This window comes from Zootoca vivipara, chromosome 11 (genome assembly GCF_965207765.1).
Source record: "Zootoca vivipara chromosome 11, rZooViv2.hap1.1, whole genome shotgun sequence".
NCBI lineage: Eukaryota > Metazoa > Chordata > Lepidosauria > Squamata > Lacertidae > Zootoca > Zootoca vivipara.
Window position 1 is genome coordinate 12,019,828 of NC_142594.1, and position 27,843 is coordinate 12,047,670.

The window sequence follows — 27,843 nt, forward strand, 5'->3', positions numbered from 1 at the left end:
CTATGGGAAACGGTGCCTTGCTAGACTAATTTTTTGTAGGACGAATTGACCGTCGGAACGAATTAAGTTCATCTAGCGAGGCACCACAGTACTAAGTAGCCAGTGATTGGTGTGGGACCGAAAAGGAAATAATAGAAGATGCTGCAAAGTAGCTGCCAGAAATACATACAGTGGTGCCTCGCTAGACGAATTTAATTAGTTCCACGGGTCTTTTTTTATAACGAAAAAATTCGTCTAGCGAATCCCATAGGAATTCATTGAATTTTTTTCGATTTTTTTTGCCCATAGGAACGCATTAATTGAATTTCAATGCATTCCTATGGGAAACCGCGATGCGCTAGACGAAAATGAATTCGTCTAGCGAGGCAACCTCCGCTAGAAAAAACCTTTCGTTAAGCGAAAATTTCGTTAAGCAGGGCATTCGTTAAGCGAGGCACCACTGTACAATGTAAATGGCAAAATTTCCTGGATATCTATTCCTCTACCATTCAGCCCTTCAGTTCATTTCCTGTCTTTCTTTCAGCTCTCCTACAGTGTATTTGTCTTCCAACTCAGATGTCTCTCATCTTCTGTCCTTAGTTACTTGTGTGACACCCAGTTCGAGTTCCCCCACTCATCTATCCTCTTGCTCCATTGCCCTGGATAGGCTTTTGCTTGTATTTTAAAGCCTCTGTTTATCACTTAATTACTATCATTTTAAAGTGGTGTGCAGGCAGCTCACAACTTACGCTAGGGTTACGTTTCACTCTTCTGTGCATGTAACTGAAATTGCTTATATAGGGAGCACCCTGGTGAGTCCTCCTGGCTCGCAAGGAGACCTTCCCCAGTGCCCAAAGAGGACATCCTCTTTGGGCTCCGGAGAGGGTTTTCTTGCAAGCCAGAGGCATAGCGGGGCTTTGCTGAGGCTTCCCACCTGACAGCTGATGTGCAGGGTAGAGCAGCTGCCGCCGCCACTGCTGCTTCCCCACATATCAACTGTGCAAGCCACGCTGTCCCCGCGACTCGTGCAGCTTGCGCAGCTGAGGTGCGGGGAAGCAGCGGCTGCTGATGCTTCTCTACCACACATGTCAGCTGTTAGGTGGGAGGCCTTAGCAAAGCCTCCTGTGTCTTTGCCTTGTGAGGAGACCCTCCCCAGAGGGTCCCACCTCTCCCCCCCCCCAAATCTCTGGTAACAGTGAATAAACATTTCATGCATCCAGTGAAGCAGTTTCTAGTTCATGAAAGCTTCTGCTGCAGCAAAATTGTTAATTTTTAAGGTGCCACAGGATTGTTTGTTCTACCAACAAAGTAACATTTTTGAGGAACATATTTATTGTTGGCTGGGCAGAAAAATAAATGTTTCTTTAACAAATATAAAATTGCTCACTTCCTTGCTCTAAGTTTGTAGCATTAATTCCTCTCCCTACTAACTTTCCAGAGTGCACAAGAATATAAACGGCTGCCCGAATCTCTCTATCCTTACACATATAACCCTAAAATGAGTTTGAATATTAGTGGTATTCAAGATGACAGATTCTCAGATCGGCTAGATTCGGCTGAAAAAACAGGGAAGGAAGACGAGGTATGGTAGATGCAATTTGTGTGTGTATGTGTGTTTTAAAATCATTATAGTAACCGTAACCTGGCTGAATAAATAACAAAACAGTGAATGGCTTTCTGCAATTGTTTTCACTTAGATTATGCTAATTCTGTAATCTAATAAATGCTGAAAGTTTCAGTTTCTTGTAGATATGGCAGTTAGTGTTCACAACATTATGAAAGTAAAAGGACTAAACTATTTGACTGCTATATGACCACATTCAGCTACTTGGAGGAAAGGCCAGAGCTTAATGGTAGATTATCTGTGGTGCATGTAGGTCAGCCCCAGCATCTCCAGGTAGGCTTGGGAAAGATCCCTGGAGATCTGCTGTCTGTCAGTGTAGACCACAAGTGGGGACTCCGTATGTTGTTTGCCTTCACCTCCATCGTCTCCCCAGTTAGAATGGCCAATGTTCAGGGGACATAGAAGTTGCAGCCCAGACACATTTTTTGGGGGGGGGCATCGGTTCCCCATTCCTAGTGCAGACAATACTGAAAGAGATGAGCCATTGGTCTGACTTGGTATAAGGCAGCTTCCTGTGATAATGTCATAGTGACAACCTAGAAGTAGATTTACTTTTGTTGGACTGTTGAATATTTTTGTTGGTTTTATTAGTAAAGTTTGTATGCAATTCTCCTTGCATCAATATTGAACACAGGACAAATTGCTATACTTTTTCTGTTCTGAGATATGACTTGTGTAAGACCTGAACATCAACTGTTTCAGAAAATGGCGTTGGATACTAATGATAGAGAAGATGTTACTATGGATCAAGTGACTGAGGCAGTTTCTGTGGAAAAAGAGAATGCATCAAAAGGAGGTAACTCTTTGTGTGCATTATTGTATGGTTTGGCATCTACCATCCGTTTTTGCCATATGCTGAAGATGCACTTCTTTACCCTGACCTTTTAGAGCCCAACCTATTCTTGTGATTGTAACTTGTTTTAAACTGTTTTTAGTGTTGTATTTTTAATTTGTGTGACCCACCCCTGGGACCTCAGGATGAGGGGCAGAATTTTCAGTGAGTTCTTGAAATGTACGGAATATGGAAGGGCAAAGTATACGAAACTAATATGCAGTGAAGAAGGGGCCCACATGGCTTTTATTACATGGCGTTTGACATATTTTAAGTAGAAAGAGCTGTTATTTATTTACATTTCTTTTGAACTCCAGTTTTAACACAGACACTGGAAATGAGGGAGAACTTTCAAAGGCAGCTACAGGAAATCATGACTGCAACATCACTAGCAAAGTTTCATGGACAAAGAAAATCTTTGTCTAGGAACGGCTTTGACAATTCTCCAACAACTCCAGATGGCCCTCGTTCTGTCCGTAACGGCCGTAGCCGAGTCTTGGAAGCCCTAAGGTACTATGTGACATGTGAACACATTTTGAATTTCTGGGCTACCATCCTAGGAAGCTACACATAGGCAGCGAGAGGTGTCTTCTGAGGTTTTTGCTGAAGCTGCTTGTGTGACTGAATGACAAATTTCTAAACGGAAAAGTGACTTGTCTGATGAGCTGTGTAAGTGTCTGCAACAGAAACTTTAAATGCCCAGCTGTCAATGCAGTTCTCCGATGCTAGTGCACAGGAGACTAAATTATCCCATTGACTGCATTGTAACCTAAGTCCAGCAAACCTAAGCTTGTTCTAACCCAATATGTTTCATTACTGTTGCACAAGGTTAGGGAACCCGTGACCCTGCAAATGTTGCTGGACTTCAAACTGCCAACAACTCCAGTAAAGCATAGCTGAAAACCAGATAAAATAGGTGCTGTTGTTGTGCAGCTGCATCAGGAGGGCCAGAGGTTTTCCAACTCTGCTGTACAGAGAACTTTGTATACTTACTAAAGCAGTGCACATCCTCATTGTTCATTTTGGTCCTTAGGCAGTCACACCAGGTAGCAATGGATGTCAACACAGAGCCATCACAGAGTGAACAGATTATTTGGGATGACCCCACTGCAAGAGAAGAGAGGGCAAGGCTTGCTAGTAACCTTCAGTGGCCCAGCAGCCCCTCACAGTGTTCTGAACAAATTCAACCTCTTGCAGTAAATGCTGGAGACTTCTCGCTTACAAAATCCTTTACCGATACGGAAATTGCTGAAATGGGTAAGAAAACAGTGTGATTGAGTTGAAATAGCTGGTTTTCATGGTTAAAAAAAATCCCCTGGATTATGCTCACTTAAAACTGTAGATGTGTAGTAGTAGTATTGAAGGTATCTCTGTTTTTGATTTGTTTTTAAATGCTGCATGTCTGGGGGGAGTCTAGGTTAGAATTAAGCTCAGGCATAGTTTTCTATATATAATGAAGATTTCCTTTGTATAGTGGAGTCCTCAGTCATGTGAGTCCTCACCACTGGTACAATGATAAGAATTCATTAACAGTTTTACCATCTGACGTACAATTATTATTATTTTTTGCTAGGCCCAATCTAATTGTTACGTAGTTTTGTTGCTACCAGGAATTGTGTATTCCAGTGTAGAGTAGTTTGTTGTCAACTAACTATATACTTGCTTTGTGTCAGAGGATACCAATGGTGATCCATTTTAAAAACAACCCCTTGCCTCTTTATTCATGTATATTTGAAGCACCTTCCTCACACCAGATATTTAGGGGTAGGAAGGAATTGAGAAATTGGCCTTAAGGATGTGTCTGGAACAGAATATGGGGGCAAAGGAAAGGTTGAAGCTGTCTTAGGTAGTCAGGGATGGAAGGTGGGCTTGATTAACCAAATGTTCACATGATAGAATTATGAATAAGTTTTTTTATACTTTGTATGGTTTATGTGGCACTTGAAAAGCATTAAGACTACATGATAATTTTGTTCTACAGTCAGACTGTTCTCATGTGTAGGCAAACACAGGTGGCTCCCAATTTAGGCGCATCCGAATGATCACACACACTTGCATGGCACTAAACCAGAAAGTAGCCCCAAAACGTCAAAAAGGGATGGAGCGGGCCTACATGTGCTCTACCGACACGCACAGGGGTCTGGAACTGAACCCCTGTGTAAAACAAGGATTTCCTGTAAGTTTAGGCTGCAGTCTTGATTATTTATAGGCTATTTAAACCAACAGGGTTACATGTTTTGGATTGTGGCTGCCCCTTTTGAAGGTTCCGATTTAAATAATACATTATTTTTTCTCCCCTGTTCATTTTCTGCTTGGCTTCCGTTGAGAACTGTTCAGTTTTATATTTGCCTGCTTTAGTGATTTGATGGTTTTTTTTGGCTTTGTAGAAGTTGATGAACCTGCAAAAACAGATTGGGTTGAGGTCCCAAAGCTTCCAGGCTGTAGAAATCCAGAAATCCCTGTGAAAGAAGATAATCTGATCCCAACTCCGCTGGCTCCTGCCATTGCCTTTCCTTTGGCAAATCCTCCTGTGGCTCCTCAGCCAAAAACAAATGTATGCCTTATGACAGCATGCTGATTCATATATTAATATTTGCATTGAGAAGTTGTATTCCTGTGTTCGTTTGTACTTTCATTTGAAGTTGTTAGTAGTTTAATATTAACATGCAGATAATAGATCGCAGCAGACAGTAAATATTTTATCCCCGTGGCTTCTTGGCAATTACTTTAAATCCCATATGCTTTTTCCTACCAGCTCAATAATAATGGAGAGGTTGAAGGAAATAGGAAGTACCTGTTATTTGCTCTGTTAAAATAATTTCATTATGGGGACTAGGAGTTCAGGAATGATTTTTGCAAAGATTTCAAGGGTCTGACATATTGGTTGAAATATCTGGAGGTATTTCATTTCATGGAGTGCTCGTTGACTTTGTGCTACCTGCTAAATTACTGTATATTGCATATTTCATATAGATGGACTTCAGCTCTGATACGTTCAGCTATACTTGATCAGAATAAATAGCTTCTACTGTATACCTTGCCATTTAGTAGGGACTCAGGCAAAGATATTGAAGTGATTTTTTAAAATAACAAATATGTAACTTAAGTCTCTCTAGGGGCTTATCATGTATGTTTTAAAAATGTGTGACTGAATTAAATTGTATGTGTGGACATGGATGGGGCAAACTGCTGGGAATCAATTACATCTTTTTGTCCTTTCCTTCCCCCCACCCCAAACTTACCTTTTCAGGTCATTAGAGTAGACCAAATGACTGCTGAAGAACCAAAAAAAGAGTACAGATTCCAGCTGTCTTCTGTTCGCCCTCAGGCACGGATTGATTATTACCATATGATTGAAGAGCTGGGTAAGAAATCTGTGACCAGAGCATATTGTGGCTCCATCTGGTTGTTGTTGTTTGGCTTACCAGCCAGTGTGGTGTAGTGGTTAAGAGTGGTGGACTCGTAATCTGGTGAACCAGGTTCGCTTCCCCGCTCCTCCACATGCAGCTGCTGGGTGACCTTGGGCTAGTCACACTTCTCTGAAGTCTCTCAGCCTCACTCACCTCACAGAGTGTTTGTTGTGGGGGAGGAAGGGAAAGGAGATTGTTAGCCGCTTTGAGACTCTTTAGGGTAGTGATAAAGCGGGATATCAAATCCAAACTCCTTCTCCTCCTACAAAACAGCTCATCACTTTCTATGTCTGACCTTCCTCTAGTACGAATTGCTTGTAAAAATAACTATAGTTAAAATCCATTCTTTAGGTGGAGTGGTGCTTGAGAAGCAGTGCTTTGACCCTAGGTGTACCCACACAATAGTGGGGCACCCTATTGGCAACGAGAAATTCTTGGCATCAATGGCAGCTGGAAAGTGGGTACTTCATTGCTCCTACCTGGATGCATGCAGAACAGTACAATGCTTTCTACCGGTATGGCATACTTTAAAGCAAATTTTAGTCTGTTTTAAAAACTATTCTACTGTTGTATTTGTTTTTGTTTTTAAATGTGTACCCTGCTTTTTCCCACCACATCTGTGTCACAAAGCAGCTTACAAAATGAAAACATACAATATACAAAATTCAAAACTTAAACATCGGAGATTAAAACATCCGAACACCATTCATGGTGCAAAGGCATAAATGAAGCTGATATAATTTACAAAAGCAGCAAATGATGTGGTCAGTTTGCTGAAGCTGAGTAGGTCTGGGTCTGGGCAGTGTCTAGATGGCAAATTGTACATATGCTGCTGAGTTCCATGGAATAAAGACGGATATACATGAGGGGAAAACAATGAATTGAAATCTTGCCTCACCACAATGTCTTAAATGACTGGATCCCACTTTAATTAGCTACTCCATGGATTTAAGCTGAGAGTTCATTATTTAGGTTAAGTGGTGCTTGAACTTGGGTGATTTAAAAGCATACTTTCCCTTTAAAAAAATATCTCAAAGGGCACCCAGTATAAATGTTACGAGTATTTTATTTGTTTTTAAACTATAGGTTGCTTGTTTTTGGGATTTTTCTTGTTTCATGTTGTTGACTGAATCGCAGTGAATAAGAGACTTTCCACCCATTAGGAGGAAGATTTTGAATGGGGAAGTAATTCCATACTCAATGCTGCATCTGAAATAACTGAATCCCAGAAGAATTTAGCAGTTGCAGCAATGAGGTGGAGGAAAATAATACAAAGACGGCGAGAGGAAGCTGGCATTACTGAGGTATTTTTCCTGAGGAATAGTGGGGGTTTTGAAAGTAGCTCTCAGCTTTTTTTTTTTTATTGATTGATTGACACTTTGTGGCTGTAAAGAGAGATGCACTTCATTTTTATTAAATTTTTTAAAATGGAAAATATTCCTTTCCTGAACAAAATAGAAACAAAAAGTGAATAAAGAAATAAAAATGTATGTTATATCACTATATATTCAAGAGATGTACTTCAGTATAGTAAAACAGTGTTCTAACTTACTAATTTGTTAAGCATTCTAACTAGTTAAACTGCTTTTAGAAAATGTGTTGCTAAACTTACTGTAATAGAAAATGTGTTGCTAAACTTACTGTAACTTACTGTAATTGTAGCATTTTATACGTATGTGTTCATGTGTAATATACACATATTAATAGCTCTATCTTTGTAGGGGGCATTTCGTGGTTGGAAGGTTATTTTGAATGTTGACCCAGCCAAGGAAGCAGGCTTCAAACGTCTTCTAGAGTCAGGCGGAGCAAAGGCATGTATTCTGTTCATTTGCCAGTATTGATGCCAGTGGGTATTGAATTGCTGCTTTCTGCATAAGAATATAGTATCGTAAGATTTCGTATTAGATCAGAATGATGAATTGTTACAAAGCAAGGAACTGGTTGTGTCAACAGAAACTTTCCATCCTGTGTTATTTTTCCATTAATTTCAGTTAAAAGTTTTGTAGTGTCCATTATTGTTCCAGATCCACTGGGGGTGGGGGGGAGAAATCCATCAGTATTTTTGTTTTACAAATAAGTATTATGTAAAAGTTGAACAAATAATTTAGGCAGGTGCGGGGAACCTTTGGCCTTCCAGATGTTGCTGAATTACAATTCCCATCATCACTATCCATGGCCATGCTTACTGGGGCTGATAGGAGTTGTAGTTCAGCAACATCTGGAGGGTTAAAGAGTTATTCACTCTTCTCTCCAGCTACTGAAACACAAACGTGTGTGTGTGTGTGTGTGTGTGTGTGTGTGTGTGTGTGTAGTTATCTACAATGACAATGGTTATTTTACCAACCTTTTTTCTATTTCAAACTCCCCAAATTCATGTAACTAAAAAAATGGCAAGAGATCTTTAAAAAAGTACATATTTGAAATTATAATAATAAACCAAGACTTAAAGCTAATATACCAGTACTCATGATGGGGGGAAATGGAGGTTTGTTTGTGCCAAATTTGTAGTTGTATTATATGTACAAACTCATATATGTATATGAGGGAGGAAATGGAAGAAACCATTGCATAAAATGGGGTGGGGGAATAGGGCTAATAAAAATAATAATTTTCTGGTACTGTACTCAGTTGGCTAAATATGTGGGATTGATATAAATGTCTGGTAAGCCCAACTATATTTCCTCCATAATTGCTTTTTGATGAGTTGCATCCAGATTACCGCTTTTAAAAACTGGAGAATTTGTTAAATATAAGGATCTAATAAGAAGATATGATTGAATTCTCAATTGTTGGAAATACCTGGTATTCTGGAAAGCTGAATATTTTCAAGTAATGGTTGAACACCCTCTAGAACAGGTAGATTTTTGTCTGTATAATTCAGACTAGGGTAGCCACTTGCTAGGTTCTCTGTGGCAAGTAATTTACTCACAGACCCCTCAATTCCGCATTCTCTCCTTAGCCATTGGCTCTTTAAGACTTGAATAAAAGACAGTGTGTGCATAGGCTCAAAAATAGTTTTGGAAGCTGCATGTGACATGGAGGACTACCACGCTTTGCACTGTGCTGTAATATTGTGCAGTACCAATGGCACTTGTCCAGCCAATTTCCTTCCTAGTATTCTGGGAGAGTGGAAAATATGTTTAGAGATAGGGTAAGGTGTCAGAGGAAGAGTCATGGGGGCTTAGCCACGTGGAGATGTTGCACAACCACTGCACCCTATTTTGACAACATAACAGTTAATATGTTATTAATTTTGAATGCCACTTCCAGGGCCATCCTGGAAGCTGCAAGCAGGGCTCTTGTGGTTCACCTTCTGAAATTATTCTGGCACAGCTAGCTTATATGTTAATAGCACGCATGTACCATATATATAAGTAAATCAGTGTCTGTGTTTGAAATTACAGGTGCTGCCTGCTCATTCTGATTCTGTGTTTAGTGAAGCCACCCATCTTTTTGCTGATTTTAACAAGCTGAAGCCAGAGGATTTAAGAGTTAATTTAGGAGAGGCTTCTGCTCATGGAGTGAACTGCCTGAAGCCAGAATACATTGCTGACTATCTTATACAGGTCTGCATGCCAGTAGCACAATGTGACTGTTACTTTTAAGAAAACTTGCCATCTCAAAAATCAAAGCTGTTGCAGCAACTATGTGCAGAATTTTGTGTGCCTAGGGAAAGGATTAGGAAACCTGTGGCAATTCCCAGTGGCAATAGTCAGCATGGCCAATAGTCGGAGGTGATGTGAGTTGTAAATCAGGAACACCGGGAGGACCACAGGTTTCCCATAAGGCCTTTCCCTTTGTATGACCGATAGGAAAGCTGTGCGTGTGGCAGTAGAGATAGAAAACCTGTTGCCTACATAAGGCTATGGATTGTGCCTCAGATGCAGAGATTGTGATGATTATGTTGCTCTTGACCCATTTTCTTCAGCTTAAAACATGACATTTCAAGACAGGTGGATGTTGTCTTTTTCTTTGCCATAGCTGGTTAGAACAAAAAGCAAAAAGGGCTAGATCTGCAGACAGGGCAGACCTTACCCAGTATTCCGGCTGAAATGCTAGGGTAATAAGTAGGGAAAGATGATGTCTGATAATGAATTCAAGGTTGTGAAAATTGAGAGGAAAACTTAAAAGCCAGAAGCATGTGTTCCTATTGTGGGTGGGTGTGCATGTGTTGGTAATGGGCACTCCTAGGTAACAGAAATGTGGGACTAGTGATTGTTTGGATCTTTAAAAAACTAAAATCTTGTTTTGAAGGAGCAACCACCTCAAATGGAAGGTTATCGTTTGCCGTTATGAAGATAGGCAACAGCTTCTGGCAGAGAACATGAAAACGGGTTATCTTAGAAGCAGATACCTCCTGAAGAAACACGCCCGATAAAGCAAATCTCAGTATGTTGATACCTTAAAAATATTTTTTCAAATTTCTATTTATACTTGTTTTCTTTACACATAAAAAGGTCATTAAATGTTTTTGTAATATTTTGTGTATATTGCTTTTAAAATGAAATTTGGTTGCTCAGAAACTAGACTCCATTGATTTTTGCTGCCGAGGTAAACGGGGTTGTTTGAATATTTTAAACGTATTCTTTTGTTTTCTTAGTAGATTTATGTCCCTTTGTGTGGAGCCCAGTCATGCTTCCTCATAGCATATATTCATCCCTTTTCGGCTGCTTTTACATTTACTTCTAGAATAAAGGATGTTGGTCTTACTGTGAAGGTTAGTTCTGCTCAGCTGGAGGTCAGTGATGGAGGATTCCTCCATTTCTGGAGGCTGAACTTTCAGAACCTTCCACCTGTAGGAGCTCCCTCAGTTCTGGAATGTACAGCATTCCTAATAAGCCAGGCAGTATGCTTAATAAGAAGCATAGGAGGGCATTTACTCTCAGTGCAGAACTTCTCTTTACCCCTGCCCTATTCAGTCATTATTTGCATTTTGAGGCAACAACCCTGCCCTCATACATAGTAATAATAATAATTATTTTATTTATACCCCAGCCACTCTGGGCGGCTTACAGCATATATAAAAAAGTATAAAACATCAGACATTAAACATTTCCTGATTCTTGTGTTGTTCTGGCTTCTCATGGGCTAAGGGCAATAATTGACAGCAGCAAAACTGCTGTACTTTTTTTTTTGAATGATATTTATTCATTTTTTCCCATTGCCAAACCTGAACATTGTTCTTCATGCTTGTATACATATACATACATATACATATACATTTATGTTTGTTTGTTTGCTACAATTTTTCGTATCGTATTTCTAATCCTCCTTTCCCAGAGAAAAAAAGGGAAAGGAGGGGAAAAAAAGAAGAAAGAAAGAAAAAAAGAAAAGAAAGTAAATTTTATCTTTGGACTTCCTGTTATCTCCATCAGCATACTCTCCTCTTTTTGTCGCAGAGTGTATATTCAATCCATGCTATCTCTGTTTTTACATATCGTTTGACACTCCTATATCTTAAGGAAACTGATTTCTGCAAATCCAAACAGATTTTTTCCCTTTTTTACTCAAATGCTATCATAGAAATTTTGTTCTCAGTATATTTTCTAACATATTTCTTGTACCTGTCCCATTTTTTAAGAAATTCTTCTTTAACCTTTCCTCTCAAACTGTTTGTTAACTGTGCCATTTCGGCAAACTCTTGAAGTTTATTTTGCCAATCTATAATTTTTGGAGCTTCTTTTTCTTTCCATCCTTTGGCAATAACAATACGAGCCGCTGCTAATGAATATAGAAGGAGTTCTTTTGCTTGTATGGGAATATCTTTTTGAAAGGTGATACTTAGTAGAAAGATCTCTGGTCTTTTTGGGATATTCCTACCTATAATTTTTTGGATCTCATCATGAATTTTATCCCAAAATTTCCTGATATTCTCACAGGTCCACCACATATGAAACAGGTTCCCATCGTTTCCCCCACACCTCCAGCAGACATTTGTGATGTTCTTATACATTTTAGAAAGTCTGGAAGGTGTGAGGTACCACCTGTGGTTCATCTTTAGCATGTTTTCTCTTATATTGTAGCTCGAGGTAAATTTCATATTTATTTTCCACAAATTTTCCCACTCCGAGCATGTAATCGGATAACCACAGTCCTGTGCCCATTTGGTCATAGAAGCGGTGACCGTTTCATCCATTACTTCATAATCCAATAACAATTTATACATTTTGTAAATAGCAAAACTGCTGTACTTTAGGCGGCCCATGTAGGTATCTCATTGCTAATTGCAGTAAACAGATGGGAAGCCAGGAGCCATTTGAAAATGAGAGTGTGCCCTGGAAACTGCTTGCTACTTGCAGAGTAATGATTGAAAAAGACTCAGCTAGTGCAACCTGACACAAGTTTTGAGGGGAGAAAATAGTGTATTGTATCCCACTTTCCAAATGTTGCTGGGTAGAATGCTTCTGTTCAGGATTTCATCTGCTCCATTCCACCACCACCCCTTCCTTTTTTGTGTTCGAACATCTTGGGTTTATTGGTAGTGAAATCAGCTTTCCCCCCTTAATATATTGATTTTCCATTGATTTCTTTTGCCATCACTCGCTTCTGTCACCAGGGACATTTCCCCCCCCCCAGTCCCTTTTTTGCTGTTCTGCTGGAGGAAATGACCTGTTCATACTTTGAGGTTCTTTCTACAAATTTTAAGATCTGTAAGCCACTCTCCCTCCTTCCTATGCAACCATCCATTCTGCCAAGCAGCTCCTCTCAACATTCCATGCCATTTATCCTAATTGGAGTGTTGTTGGAGAGACTCCCCCCACCCCATAGACTAGCTAGCCACTGTGAGAACAAGATGCTGCGTTAGATGGATCTTTGGCCTGATCAACAGGGCTCTTATGTTCTTAAAGGAAAATAGTGCCTCATTGTTCAGAAGTCAGTATGTAGTTAGTATGACCAGGTGGTTTTAAGACAATGTTAACACTGGACAGTTCCTTATTTTAAACCAGAGATGGGGGACCTGTGTTGTTGGGATTCTTTCTCATGAACACTAGAATGATCAACCAGCAAGGGGTGGTAGAGGAGTGTGCTCCAGAAACATATAGAGGGCCACATGTTCCCCCATCCTGGCTTTAAACATACACTTAAAAACAGTAGATCATACAAGAGGGATAACAAACAGTGTGAACATAAGTTTATTTCATTCAGGGAGTTTACAAAAAAAATGATAATTGATCTTAAGTAATTTCCATGCAAAACCCAAAAACCTTGTTAATACAATTAGAGCTGCACAGTTAATCACATAAAACCAGAAAGGGGATGCATAAAGATTGAAAACTCAACCATGCCTTCTTGCAAAGTCCATTGTTACATGATCCATACATTTAAATAATGTTTTGTAGAGAAGCCTTCTATAGTAGTAGCAAAATACTGTAATGAAAAAGTTTAATAAGGTGACAGAATCAGCCATCAGATGTTGGCTGATTAGTTACATGTTGTGCACTTCTATAGCACCTTCCATCAGGAAAACTCAAAAGCATTTTACAATGAAGTCAGCCTCACAACACCCCTGTGAGGTAGGGAAGCATTATCTTTACAGCCTAGTAAACAGAGGCACAGCAAGACTTCCACCCACTCCTATGCCATACTTGCAGCAGACTATGCTTTCATCCTTGCAATGGTTTGGGATCAGATTCTTTTCATTGAAGTTCATGGACTTGCCTTTGGCAAGTATGTTAACGTTTTAAATCTAAGTGACTGGTACTATATACCAGCAACGTTTATGGTAATTCATATTCTAATAGAAATGTCAAACTTTTTTTTAGTTCTTAGTTACTTTTATATATATTTAGAAGTAACTAATCTTTCATTTTAGTAACCCCCATTTACCTAATCGCAGCTTGAAGGCTCTGGAGGTTCATATTTGCGGAGATAATACATCGTCCTAAAGTATTTTTTCCTATTGTTACTTTCCTCTGAGAACTATTCTACAGATTTGGCAGAATAGAAGTCACAGAATTCTAAAGTTCATATTACAGGTAGGGTGTACTTTTCAAATACTCTCCTCTATATGAAGCTTCATATAGGGCCTGGCAACACCCTATATATTTTTGTTTTCTACTTATGGGGAATTTGTGGAGGATCATTAAAAATACAAACCACCCACCCTTGCACATAGAGCTGGTATGATCAGAATTCTGTTTGTTAAAATTAAAAGCTAGATCCAATTGGGAAGCCTTATATTTATTCTTCAGAATTTTCTGAATCCTCAATGAGCAATTCAAGTATTTTCCTGCACTTCCTTTTTAGTATCTGTGTTGTTTCAGACACAGTTTTATAGCTGCATCAGTGCTTTGGGACAAGATTACCTCAAGGATGAAGTGAATCAATTCCTGGGCACTTTTATGTAGGTATTATGTAAAATAAGGATATTGCTTCCCAGAATAGAATTATTTTAAATTTTGCACCTTTTAGTCTTGCTCCCCAGGAAAGTTTCATTTAATGCTTACTATCAACTTTCATTACATGGGCTCTTTTGAGCTAGTAAAACTATACAAAGAAGCCTACTCAATATGGCATATATTTTTGCACTTGGATTTTTGCCTACCTTGCTTTAAAAACAGCTTCATGAAAACTATCAGTTCTGACTCTCTAGTTATCTAGGCCTAGGCACAGTTTATCCAAAATAATGCAATTTTGTTTCACTCTTCTAACATTACTTGCAGCAGTCCACACTTTCAGCTATAACATGGATTATCAGGGATACAGCAGTCTAAGGCCTCATCACTAAACACTTCCACATACAGGTCCCACTGAAGTCAAGTATTAAGAGTATATAGAAGACACTGTCTATGCAGACATGGCTTTAACAGTACAGCCTGACAGGTGGTGGTGGGAAGCTCAGGAATGACCCTGCTCACCTGATGCTAACATACTGGATCTCATATCTGAATGGGAGTCTATGCATGTAGAACCCAATACCTCCAAGTCCTTGGAGTAAAAATTGTGCTGTGTGGGCCTATGCAGGTTGGGCAATATGCACAGTCTCCTATTCAAATGAGACTCCTAATATATAGGTATCAAGCAGATGCACCAGCAGTGTAAGGGCACTCATGACCCCCTAAAGTTTGTGAGCGCTGCTGTTAGAGCCACATCTGCATAAAGCTTGCATTGCAACCACACCATTATAGCATTTGTACAGAAGCCTCTGAAAGTGATGCAAAGGCTCTCAGGCACTCCTAATGCTTCCATGGAATGAACACCCACTCCATAGGATCTATTTACCATGCATCACAGATGCATTAAAAATGATCCAACCATGTTTGGAATAAAAAGCTCTACCATCAACACATATTTCTTGTTATGCTATCAAAAGTCCAGATTAAAACCCTATTTTATTTAAGCCTGGCTTATTTGATCCTCACATTCCTTCCTTTGCATGAAGTTGGCTTTCAAGTGCTTTACTGAATAGGTTACAACTATTACACCTGCTTTGAACAAGATGTCATGAACATTATAAAGTGTCAATAATGCAGTAATACAACTAAAGATTTTTATGACCAATTACAAATATGGTGCATGTTCTGCCAAAAGTCAGTCTTACGTCCATTCACAGAATAGCTACCGGAATGGATTGCACGAGACCAGGTTTGATTTCAGGGATAGAAATTTTCCTATTGGGGCGTTTCTGAAATTTAGTGTGTGGCTGCTAGAAACAAAAAGCAGGGCCAGATTCTTCATGCTAATAAGTAAAACTTCACCATGAAAGTTTACCAATAACGAACTGGCAACAGATGTGTAGAAAGAACCATTACGCACTTCCAATCTCGATATGCCTAAATTAATCTTCCTTTCGTTTTAGCCTATGGATCATAAACTGTAAAGCAATTCTATAACAGGATGTATCCCATCATATAGGTAAAATAGGCATACATAAGGATCCAGCAACTTCACACAGCATCCAAGGTTAGTCACAGACTGCCTCTACATATCGACCTACCAAGGAAGTAGGATTACACTTAGTCCTAAAAGTGATTCAGCAGTATGAAAAGAACTATATGTCATGTTTCTTTGAGCTGTATCTTGGGTTTTGGAAAACATTTGTGACTTGAAAGAGACAATTTAGGGGCCTAGTGCTTCAATGGCCTGATTTACAAGTCATGTTTAAACCATAGTTAAAACTGGTTTATTGTGAATATGCTTTCTTTCCCCTCACATCTGCTGCTGCCAGGAAACAAGCCAAGACCTTTGACTTTTCAAGATGCTTGAACCAATGATTACGGTTAGTTTCCCCAGAAATGCACTCTAAGCAGTAAGTTAGGAATCTTGGTTACTGCTCATTGTTTGCAGAGAAATGGATAAGAACCCTAGGTGGTGACATCACAACAAACCAGACTGTGGCTTTCCCAGCAGCAGGAGTGGAGCTTTTCATAATTTCAGTATTGTGCACCAGTGTGCTGTACACTCACATTAAACCAGGGTTTGGTTTTAACAGTAGTTGAATGTGAGATGTGTACTGGGCCAATGGAATCAAGTTCTTCCATGTGAAATATTTCTCTTTGAGGCTTCAGACTCTTAAGGAATGGGCAGCCAACATGGTACCTCAAAATGCTGCTCCAGCTCCCATCAGTCCAAGCCAACATGTCCAATGGCCACCCCTGATCTAGGACTTCAGAAGGCTATCCAACTGGGATTAGTGCTTGTAATCAGGGGTCCTGATTACAAACCCCAGCACTTCTAGTTCCTCACCATAGCAAGAAATCAGCTTACTTGCTACTTCCCATTAGTTTGCGGCTTTTGTTAATAGAAGTATATGGGTGAGGTAGACAGTAACCAGACAAAACTAAATGAAGATCACTCTTCATTAGCAGCTGCTGCTTTGAAGTCCCAATTCTGTGCACATCTACTCAGAAGTAAATCACGCGAGTTCAATGGAACTTACTCCCATATAATGTATATAAAATTGCAGCCTCGAGTTTCAACTTCATGATCATTTATCAGCTTTGCCATGCTCAGTTTAAATGACATAGCATAACTAAATGTACAGATTCATTAGACTCCAGAAGCCATGTACATTGCCATGTATTATATTTATTAATGTTACAATGTTATCTTGCTTTGTCGACCATGCCCAAGAACTCAAGTGAAGTTACAAAGGAAAACTTCATCCTACTCTAACATACAGTATATTAAAACTTGATTCATGTGTAGTAACAACCTTCATAAAATGCCAAAGTTGTGATTTTAAGTTTTTGCTATGTCATTAAGTGACATAGACATACACATAATCTTTAGCTTTAATACCCTGCATATGTTTTGTTGGCGAAGAAATACACTTTGAGGAAGATACACAACTCAATGGTGTCAGCTGTAGATTTACTTCAGTGATATGGACATCTAGTGGCCTAGCTTTACATCTATACAAAAGGCAACTATTTAGTAGCGTTTTCTTTCAGTTATGCCAAGCGATTCTTTGAGCACAAAGCCAATGCAATTCTAGGCAGAGGGGGAAAGTTTGTTACCCAGAATATTAATCATTTCATATCATAGCCAGTCGTCAATTGCAAAGTCACCCCATGTTTATAACTAAAGCTGTTTCCTATGAATGTATTTTACCTACCCAAGCTCACAAAGCTGTATGCTCTGAGATATCTGAATTCCTGCTCAAGAGTCAAGAAAGCAACAGGACTCTTGGAAAGACACAGTAGCAGCAGCAGCAGCCACATCAAGATTTAGTTGAGAAGAAAATTTAGGGAGGATTACCTTCTGTACCCCAGGAATCTCTTTGGGAGTTGGTTTGAATTCTATTCACGATCAGTGTCATACTGTACAGTAAAGCACAAATCTTAGCATATAAGTATTATTGTACTAGTATCTCTCCAAATGTCACACAGCTGGTCAGAAGACTGATCTTTGACTGAAGTCACTAAATCTTTGGGCAACAGACAAAAAACTGTCATAAGTGCAACACATTTCCAGAATATTTCCATGTTTCAACCAGTAAGAAACCACAACAAATGACATTTTTCACTACATATAATTACTTCCATCCTGCAAATACAATAGTGTGTGCGACCAACAGCTGATACTTGCCATAATACATTGTTAAGGTTAAGTATACGGCTTGAATTTTTCAAAAATGAGCTCCACAGACTAGAGGCGCATAGACATTTGTTGGCCATTGAATGCAAATCTACAGAAATCCTAGTCACTTGAAAATAAAGAAAAAATAATGTATGGATAGTCTGCATAATCCATACTGCTACTTGACTTTGCTGCAATTTCTCTAGCCAAAAAAGGCATTTAAAAAAATAATAAAAGAGTTTACATAGATGAAACCAGTTACTATACGCAGACTAGTGTTGCTACCTACGTTTTCTATCTGGATGGATATTTATTTTCTGGAAACCTAAATTGAAACAAAACCCAAACAAACAGCTCAACACTACACTGCATATTTTTGAAAGTGGTATATGCTAGAGGTTCCTAGTAAGTTATGGCTACATATGAAAGGATGAAATAATAAATGGGGGCACAGGACAAATTGCTCATTTAAGGTCACTTAAATCTGTCATTTAGAATAAATCAGAACCCAGATGGCTGACTTCTGCAGGATTTCTGAGAGGAATCCAGTAGAGCTGGTTTCAGATGGCCACTAAAGAGTTGTAACCTTTTCCAGAAGTTGTGATCCACATGGTGTCCACAATGAGTGCAGCAAGTCTGAGGTAGTCAACCCTTACGAAGGCTCAGTATCTGAACATAAAAAAATTTGAAATAACCACTGGCTGCCGATAGCTTTTGCAGAGTAATCAAAACACTGGGGGCTCTTGTTCGACCAGTTACATTAATTTCCCTCATATCCAAAAGAAGTGTCAGATGTACCAAATTAAGCATACTTCCATAGAGCAAATCACTTACGTCAAAGAGGTCTGCACTTGTTGCAGTAGATCCAGCAGATATAAGACGGCATGTTCATAATAGGTGGTTTAGTTACCTTAGACTGGAAAAGTATCAAATAACCATTCCTTAATTGTAATGTGTGTACAGCTTTACTGATCCCCAAGCACAGCATATTGGTTGTCTAGCTGAAGTTTAGTTGCCTGGGATTTTGAAACCTCATCCCTACCTCTAGTTTTGTGTTTTACTACTTCAAAGCTCTTCTCCATTTCTTTATCCCTAAGGGAAAATAAATGTAATCAGTAACTGTCTTACACACACTTGCCCCTTAGTAATATTATTTCAATGACACTAGTTTTGGTTGCAAAGTTTCATGGCTAGGGCCACTGACAGAATGGATATATGACCCAGAACCCAGGGGGCTATTGTAGGCAGAGTCAAGAGCTTCTGCATGTTAAGTGGGATATTTCTTTGAACACAAAGCCTCAATGGCATTACACAAACTGCTTTCAAAACACCACCAGCAGATTATCTTCTGTTCAAAAAACAAGTTCAAAGCTATGCTGAAGAGTGTGCGAGTGGTAGAGTTTGCTGAACTGTGGCCATAAACAAACATGCTACTTCACACTCCCACAAAGGTCTGAACACTGCAATACCACAACAACTGTGAATATTTTAATGTCCCAGTGAATGTGGCATACAGTAACTGTTCCAAAGCACTGGCCTAGATCCAAAGAACCACATAACTAGTTCTGCATGCCCAAGAGAGGTTTGAAGGAAAGCCTCTTTCGAAATGGGGTGCTCAGGTTTCATAAACAGTTTGTGATATGGCATTGGGTGTATGTGTGTGTCTGACAGTCAAAGAAAAACATTCCACCAAGCATGCCCAAGGCCTTGGGAGCCCTTAAAGTAGCTCTCAGGATCTCAGTCACAATCACAATCCCAGGATTAGTGAGAGATTGTGATGAATGTCCTGCAAATGCCATCTTTGTTAATATACTTTGTTCCACAGGCAGACAAAATTGCAACGGGGCTTAAGCTGTAGTTTAGCCGAGCAAGTCAACTCTGAGGCATAACATTATTTCTTCTGTTGAGATAAGAAAAACACTGAAGTCCTGCACATGGTACACTGAATTTAAGATCCACACAGGACTGATTTGTTATGTGGAATTGGCACACATCATGCCTTTCAACATCCTACCATCCAACCCCTCGGAACACTTTCCTGTAAATCAAATAAAAGCCTCTTGACCAAATTTATGAAGGCAGTGCTCCTAGAATAACAATATCTGCAATTAAAATCCACTTGCTTCTTCTGGTGCAAATAACACCACAAACTTGTTTATGGTCTCAGTGGACAGGATTATGAAGCTTTGAACCAATGATTAGTGGGAAAGAGATTTTAAAGCAGATGTGCAGAGTCCTATTACTATACTTACTTTCTAGTATCTACATGCTTGGCAGTGGACTGCAACGATGGGAATTGTGTATCACTATAAATCTCGGGGGGTCCTTGTGGCACTTTCCTTGTTCTAGTTTCTCTTGCTCCGGGTGGCCTATATACTCCACTGGACTGGGCTGGCTCTGGGGTTTCTGCAAATAAGACAGAAAGAGCATTAGAAATAGTCATGTGTAATTAGATTAATATGAAGAACTCTGCTGTTTTTTAACCATCTTGGTATACTTCGATTATTATATGAACCTGTTATAATATTCCAGTTTAATATATTCAGTCTGGATTTTAAAAAATCATCTGGTTTAGAGGAGTACTGCTAGCAGGCAACCTATTATCAAAACTAATTTTAAAAACAAAGAATCCCAACTGCTTTTTTCAGGAGTAAAGCTAAATCATGGTTTGTTGTTACATCAATGTTGTCTCTCCTTCAAGAGATGGGCGGAACCTGAAACTTCTATTTCCAGTTCAGAGCAAACTATTGTCTCCCTGCTTTTGCCAAATATGGAAACTGTTACCCTACAGAAATTAGTTCTCAAACTAGGATATCAGACACAGTGAGAAATGTGGTTTATTCCAAACCACAAATGGAAACTTCAAATTTCCTCGAGTGAAAAAAGGAAGGCAAGGAGGGAGTACGCGAATCCACCTAAATGTCGTGTGGCACTGTGTGTGGCAAGACAAATCCACGACCGCTTCTAAGACACTTCCTGTTCTTTCTTTTTTTAATTAGCCACATCAATAAAATATTTATTAGTATACATCAGCATTCAAAATTAGCTCTGCGCCAGTCACATTTTGTGACTGGCAACCGGCCTTTTTCGACTGGAGATGCCACACTACCAAGCAAATCACCTGGTCTGCAAGGTAACATAGCAGCAAAAAAGAAAGCGCCCAAACCCAAGGTCCCAGGAGCTACATGGCGCCTAGCTTTCCTATCCCAGTTTCTAACACTGGACATAAGGGCGTCTTGTCTGCACGAGAAAAAGAAATTTTGCACATCCTTTTTAACCAGAGGCAAATACAACTATGTATACTATCAAGGTAAGCAACAGTAATCTTATGGACTACTTTCACTATCTCCCTGTAATACTATGATTTTCCTCTCAAGTGAAGAAAACATTTAACGAATAGTAACTGTTAGGAATTCTAACAAATGGGTGGATAAATTCTCGGCTGCCAACTCCCTGACCCAATTGTTGGTGCATATTAATACAGTGGAACCTCGGTTTACGAACACAATTGGTTCCAGAAGTCTGTTCATAAACCGAAGTGTTCATAAACCGAAGCGAACTTTCCCATTGAAAGTAATGGAAAGTTGATTAATCCATTCTAGACGAGGAAAAACACCCCCTAAAGCAGCAAGGCCTTCGCTCCGATGCCTTCGCGGAGGCCGGGGAGTGCTCCCTGGCGTCCACGAAGGCATCGGAGCGAAGGCCCTGCTGCTTTAGGAGGTGTTTTTCCTCATCTAGAACGGATTAATCCGCTTTGCTCCGATGCCTTCACAGAGGTCGGGGAGCACTTCTGCGGCTGCAGCCCAGTCGCGAAAGCGCTCCCCGGCCACTGGGAGGCATCAGAACGAAGTCCCGGCTCCGATGCCTTCCGGAAGCTGGGGCTTCGCTCCAATGCCTTCGCAGAGGTCGGGGAGCGCTTCTGCGGCTGCAGCCCAGTTACGGAAGCGCTCCCCGGCCTCCGGGAGGCATCGGAATGAAGGCCCAGCCTCCCCGAAGGCATTGGATGCCCAGTAGGCCTCGGGCACCTCGGTTTACTAACTTCCAGGTTAGGATAGTTCGTAAACCGAAAATTCGTAAACCAAGGTGTTCGTAAACCGAGGTTCCACTGTACAGCCCTCAGAGATTGTGGATATTTTATGGCTGCCCTCCGGGTCTTCTATGAGGCATATGGTCATAAACTTTAGATCCGCTCATCTCCCTGCAAAGATTTTAAAACTAAATAACCGTACAAGAAAATGGTATATCTATTTTACAAGGGTGTTCACCAACTTGATCTGCAAACTGCTATTCACCATGATAGGCGTTGCCCGCACTGAGGTTACGCCTGACTGTTGCAGAAAACAAGTGGATGGGGGGTGGGTGGAAACGAGGTCCTTATGTAAGGGCAGATCCATTACCCAACAGAACCTGGTCATCCCACCCACAACTGACTTTATCAACTTCCCACACATAGACACACCCCGGCACCCACGTGTAATGTGCCTGACACTGACCCACCCAAGCAAGATCCGACTGTTAGGAATCCTGGCACCTAGGGAGCTTGAATTATTCTTTTAGCTCTTGGTATGAATACTGTACAGTAGGAACAACACCCTACACCTGCGATGGTTATACTGCGTCTCACACACTTACTACTTACCCTTGCATTGGTAAACAATGCTTTAATTTTAACAAACCAGATTACTTTCCCTCTCCTTAGTTCTGCCCAATACAGTGGTACCTCGGGTTAAGAACTTAATTTGTTCTGGAGTTCTGTTCTTAACTTGAAACTGTTCTTAACCTGAGGTACCACTTTAGATAATGGGGCCTCCCACTGCCACTGACACGCGATTTCTGTTCTCATCCTGAAGCAAAGTTTCTGGGTTAGCAGAGCCTGTAACCTGAAGCGTCTGTTACCTGAGGCACCACTGTACTAGCAATTTCAATCAATATACCTTTAAAATAAACAGTGAAAAAACCAACAACTCACCAATAATTTCAGCAACAGGTGTCTGTGTAGGAGCAGATCTATTCCAAGGACCTGACAACTTATCCATACCCCCACCTGGTTCTTCACTGTTATCCCTTGGCTCTTCCCTCTTTTCACCATCTTCATCATCTTTTTCACTGAAATAAAAACGAATGTGAAATACATGTTCATCATTTTCATAAAGCAAGCATGTATGACATCATGAACATTTTGCATATTATGACATTAAGTACAGTTCTCCACCCTGTGTGAACATACAAAAGTATCGATAGAGTCTGGTGATTTAAAAAATGGGCCTGTAGTTAGGAAAGGAGGGACAAAGATTTAGAATTACACAACTCAAGGCAAATAATTCCAATATAATTCTGCCCATATCTGTTTTAAGAGACATGCTTAAACAGCATATTACCCAGCAAAAGGAAGTAGAAATGTAAAATAGTTGCCAAGCACAGTTTAGTTCTTTAGGTTTGACAATTACTGAGAAGCGACAGAACACCCATAAATATGTTTAAAGTATTCAATCGAGTGCTTTCTAAGCCGTACAAAGCAGCAGAACTTCAAGGAAACATTTTATAAAAGTGGCTAAGATGCATGGATATATTGTGCTGACCGCTTCAAGCATTCTGTGGCAAGTCTAGGGATATGACTTTGTTAGTGCCTTTTTTCAGCTATTAAGCTGTTGTACGTTGGGCTGAAATAACTAATGAGGCTGCAAGTAATATCTGTATCGGTGAGGCACATCCAGATAATTGATGAATGCAATTATATTTTAACAAGTGTGTCCTTTAAAGACAGTAATACCTAATTTGCATGGAGTGAACTCTGAGACCACTGTAGTCAACTAATTCTTCTTGCACAAATTCCTTCCAGTCATCCTCCTCCTGTAAGAGACACAAACATTATGTAAGCTCATTATCTGCCCTTAACAAAAGGCAACCAGCACAATAAGCTCTAAAATTATTGTGCAATATAAAAAACAAACAAAACATACTAAATTGTACAATAATAAAAACCCTCACAGAATGCAAATATTTCTATTTCTTTGCAATGAAGTAAACACTGCCTACTTTAGGAGCACATAATACATTTCAAGTTTCTAGAGAATTTTACATACATTTCTTATTTCTCGTTATTTTTCTAATTAATATACATGATTACCTCAATTCTAACATATTGGATGAATGTATCTATAAACCAAATTCTTAGAATCAGTACCACAAACTGGAAGACACAGAATGTATGTCACAATTTTAATTAGATGATTCAAAATATAGCCCAATTATTTGGAGATGTCCCCTGGAAGCCAGGCTTAAGTTTGTAAAGAAGAGTCCATATAACTTGTGTTTTTGCCTAAGCATTTTATTTTTATCATCCAACCTGGCCCTATTGGAATAGACTTTAATAACACTTTGCACTTACTTCCTAATATATTCAAGCCTCTTCATGGCAGGCATGATTACAGTGTATGAGATGTGCAAGTGTGGGTTCTTACACTAGTGAAGTTCCCCCATGATGCAGTGGAATCCTTGAGTCTACAGAAAATAGTTTGGATCCAAAGACCCCACAGTTCAGCTTGAGCAAGAGGGGGTGGGAAAATATGCTCTTCTTAGCTCTCTGGAGTTAGCTTTTTGAGGACTAGAGATAGTGGGGAGAAAATTGGCAACAACACCCTCTCATGCAAGTGGAAGGGCTTTCAACTTTGGATCCATGCCATTGTCTTCCTTTAAATTTCTGCCATCTATTAAGCAGAGGATTAAATTTCAACTGGAAAGTCATTATCTACGGCCAACAGATCTTATCGAAGAAGAAAATACTGATCTGAAATGTATTTGCTAACAGGAAATCTACACTCTTAGCTTCCAAAAAATGAGACACAGATGGACAGCATTCTAGACTTGTAACTCGTAGTCCAGCAAAGCAACACTCTTTCAGTAGATGGGTCCATCTTTTATTACCTATATACTTATACCAATTATTCTTATAGTGCTCGTGCTTATATAGCCAAAGCAGCACCATCAAAGCACATTGGCAGACCAGATGTATGGGTATGTACCAAAAAAACTATAGGGAAAAACAGGTGGACCCCAAAGAAGCACCCTACGTTGCACAGAACATTGTGAGAGAGGGGGGGGAACCAAACAGCAACTCCCCTATTAGAAAATATTGCAACTTTGGGGGGGGGGGGTTAGCCTAGAGAAAAGGCACATGAGAGGTGACATGGTGTAAATTTGAAAAACTGCATGGCATGGGCAATTTCTCCCTCTGAAAACTCATGGACATCCAATGAAGCTGAATTAGGTACAGAAAGTATTCCTTCATGTAGTGTATCGTTAAACTAACTTGTTCCCACAGGAGGCAGTGATGGCCACCAATTTACATAGCTTAAGGATTGAACCAATTAAAAGAGACTAGCAATGGCTACTAGCTGTGATTGCTCTGCCTCCATTGATGGAGGCAAGATTGCTTCTGAATACCAGTTGCTGGAAGCCACAGGAGGAGAAAAATTGCTCTTGTGCTTGGATCCTGCTTGCTGGTTTCTTATAGGAACCTGGTTGGCCAGTTTGAGAACAGTATGCTGGACTAGGTGGGTCTTTGTCCTGATTTAGCAGGCTCTTCTTAAGAGGTGGAATAGAATAGAGTGGATTGAACAGGAGACAAGACACAAACATATATATTAAAGGACAGAAAGCGGCATCTGATTGTTTGGACAGGTCTCCTGGTTCACACAAAAAAATCTATTTTTAAATGTCCCCAGGGACAGAAGACAACTTCTCAGTGTTGGGGGAGAAGGGATTGAAAGAGACCAAAGAAACATTCCATACCACAGCATCTTGTTGCAGCCCCACCTATGGCTCCCTAATGTGGATTTCTCACCAAACCTATTCCCTCATTTTAAAAAATCATTGCAATGTTGTCCAAACATTTGATCTAGAATCACTGCATTAGGTTAGGAACAGCCTGCTGAGTCAGGCCAATGGGCTGTCTAGTCCAGTATCCTATTATATACAGTGTATAAAAACACACCTCTGCCCTGTCCTTGAGGAGCTTGATGAAAACTGCAGTGTCTCCAATATTGAAAGCTACTGACCAGATAAAACAAGGAAGCAGCATTGTGTGCAAAAACCTCACATGCCAGTGAGAGCTGTTTAATCCATGTTACACAGCTCCAATGCAACTGAACGAAGTACTTCGGGAACCATTTTTGGAAGGCAATGAAAAGCCCCGGAAGAAGTTGCATTACCATGTTACTTCTACGGATGAAGGTAAGCACTCAGTGGCACGACTGGACGATTACACAGAAAAAAATTATCCCTGCCTGCCAACATGAAGGCACAGCTCTGGGAGAGAGCCACGGCCTGAGTTACTACAGACATAACTCAAATGAATAGAGGCTGCTGGGAACAAAGCAGTTTATGCAAATTCCGGCGCCGTTACAAAACAGCTAGAACATGCCGGGGGTTGCGTGGGTGGGTGGGGGCGCAAGGCGACTATTTCAAACCCATTGATTTTGGTTCCACATCGGGCACCTACTTATCACTAAATACGAGAGTTCTGAACTCTGCACTCGATCCCATCCACCACCCCATCCGCCGGGAGGGTTAAGGAGTGACCGATGGGTGCGACTTCCACGCGCCCCACGCCAAGGCCACCGCGGCCTGGCTGACCCCGCAGAGGCGCCCTCTGCTGACAGGAAGTCACCAACGCCCACAGGAAGCAGATCATTGCCTACTTCTATCTCTCCTTCCCTCACCGCCATCCCCCACCCCCACGCCGCCCCATGACTGGTCATGTTGGAACCCACCCGGCTCAGACCCGCACTCGCCGCCCTGCTCACCTTAATCCCCCCCTTCGTCCCGACGGCGTTTGCATTGGAGGCCGTCCCGGAGCCGCCCTCGGCTTGCCGGCTCCCACCACCCCCGCCAGAAGCAGAAGCAGGGGCGTTGTGCGAGGCAGCTGAGGAGGCGCCCGTTGCCGCGGCGGCCCCCCGGCTGCTCTTCTCTTTCCGCTTCTTCTTGTCCCGCTTCGCGAAAAAGTCGTCCAAGCTCCTTTCCTCAGTCTCGGCCATGGCGGCGGCAGAAGCGGCGGCTCCTCCTCGCGCTCCGGTTCAAACCGGTTGTGGCTGACGGGACGTGTCTTCCTCGCGCCTGACGGCGGTTGGGCGCCTACTAATCCGACGCGCTGCGCCGGGGGCGGGGGAGTGAGCGAGGGAAGGCGAGCGAGTGACCCCCTCACAGGTGCCCACCAAAAGCAGCCTTCACGTGCGCCTTAAGGTGGGTGGCAGTCGCTCGCCCCTTCCGCGGGAGGCGAATGGTACAGTCCTTAAACCGTCAGCTGCCCGCGCGCCGGACACCGCCTTCCCTCAGCTCACGCGGCGGGGCTCGTTCGATGGAGAAGAGCGCGGCGGCGGCGGTGGCTTCCGCTCTCCACGTTGGTGGCCGCCGCTTGACACAGCCAAAGGAAAAGTGGGGGCGAGGAAAGATAGGAGGCGGAGCCAAGCGGCAGGAGCTTTTTCTAACGTGGCACCTTATTGGACATGGCGGCGCAGAGGCGGGAGGCCGCGCGCGCCTCCTTCCGCTGGGGCCAACCCGCCGAAAGGGAACAAACGGCCCGGGAGCCAATGAGAGGCAAAAGAGGCCGGGTGACGTGCTTTGGGTGCGGCAGAAGCGTCAGCAGCCCCGTCTGTGAGGAGAGAGAAGGCGGACGGCGTGCGCTTGCGCGAAGTCGACGCCTTTGGGCGCTCCGGGAGTGACGAGGCAGTACAGCGCGGGCAGATGTTCGTTACGGGCCAGACCTTGATCTCTGTTGTTTCTGCTCTCCCTCAGCGCAGAGATAGCGGGCCTTTGTTCTGCGCGCGCTTTTTTTACTCGTCCTGAGGGGGGCGCGTTGAGTCCTCGAGATGCTGCCGCCCTCCCCTTCTGACGGGATTCGGCTTCGGCAGCTGTGCACGATAGGCAGAAACGCAACCGATGCAGCTGCGCCCCTTGCCTCTTGTGAGGGAGAAAAACCG

At 41.4% G+C, this 27,843-nt stretch overlaps 2 protein-coding genes across 3 annotated transcripts in view; one reads left to right on the forward strand and one right to left on the reverse strand.

Moving 5' to 3' along the window:
- The window catches only part of TOPBP1 (DNA topoisomerase II binding protein 1), a 32,711-nt gene extending 22,343 nt beyond the window's left edge, over positions 1 to 10,368 (forward strand). The window contains exons 18-28 of the mRNA XM_035128892.3: positions 1,418 to 1,561; positions 2,306 to 2,399; positions 2,753 to 2,945; positions 3,469 to 3,692; positions 4,823 to 4,989; positions 5,686 to 5,800; positions 6,197 to 6,360; positions 7,009 to 7,149; positions 7,567 to 7,656; positions 9,250 to 9,411; positions 10,100 to 10,368. Of these exons, the coding sequence (XP_034984783.2) occupies positions 1,418 to 1,561; positions 2,306 to 2,399; positions 2,753 to 2,945; positions 3,469 to 3,692; positions 4,823 to 4,989; positions 5,686 to 5,800; positions 6,197 to 6,360; positions 7,009 to 7,149; positions 7,567 to 7,656; positions 9,250 to 9,411; positions 10,100 to 10,141 (1,536 nt within the window). The 3' untranslated portion in view covers positions 10,142 to 10,368. The remainder of the gene's footprint in view (positions 1 to 1,417; positions 1,562 to 2,305; positions 2,400 to 2,752; positions 2,946 to 3,468; positions 3,693 to 4,822; positions 4,990 to 5,685; positions 5,801 to 6,196; positions 6,361 to 7,008; positions 7,150 to 7,566; positions 7,657 to 9,249; positions 9,412 to 10,099) is intronic.
- A 2,587-nt stretch (positions 10,369 to 12,955) lies between these two features.
- Positions 12,956 to 27,405, reverse strand: CDV3 (CDV3 homolog). Of its 2 annotated transcripts, none has more exons than XM_035128890.3 (5): positions 26,671 to 27,405; positions 23,637 to 23,716; positions 22,836 to 22,972; positions 20,119 to 20,272; positions 12,956 to 18,958 (listed from the first exon to the last, which is right to left on the reverse strand). In XM_035128890.3, exons 1-5 carry the CDS (start codon positions 26,899 to 26,901, stop codon positions 18,832 to 18,834), a joined length of 729 nt encoding a protein of 242 aa, XP_034984781.1. In that variant the 5' UTR covers positions 26,902 to 27,405; the 3' UTR covers positions 12,956 to 18,831. The 2 variants fall into 2 exon arrangements, with proteins under 2 accessions (XP_034984781.1, XP_034984782.1); XM_035128891.3 differs by having other exon boundaries at positions 12,956 to 18,535; positions 26,671 to 27,306.
- Positions 27,406 to 27,843: the final 438 nt, after the last annotated feature.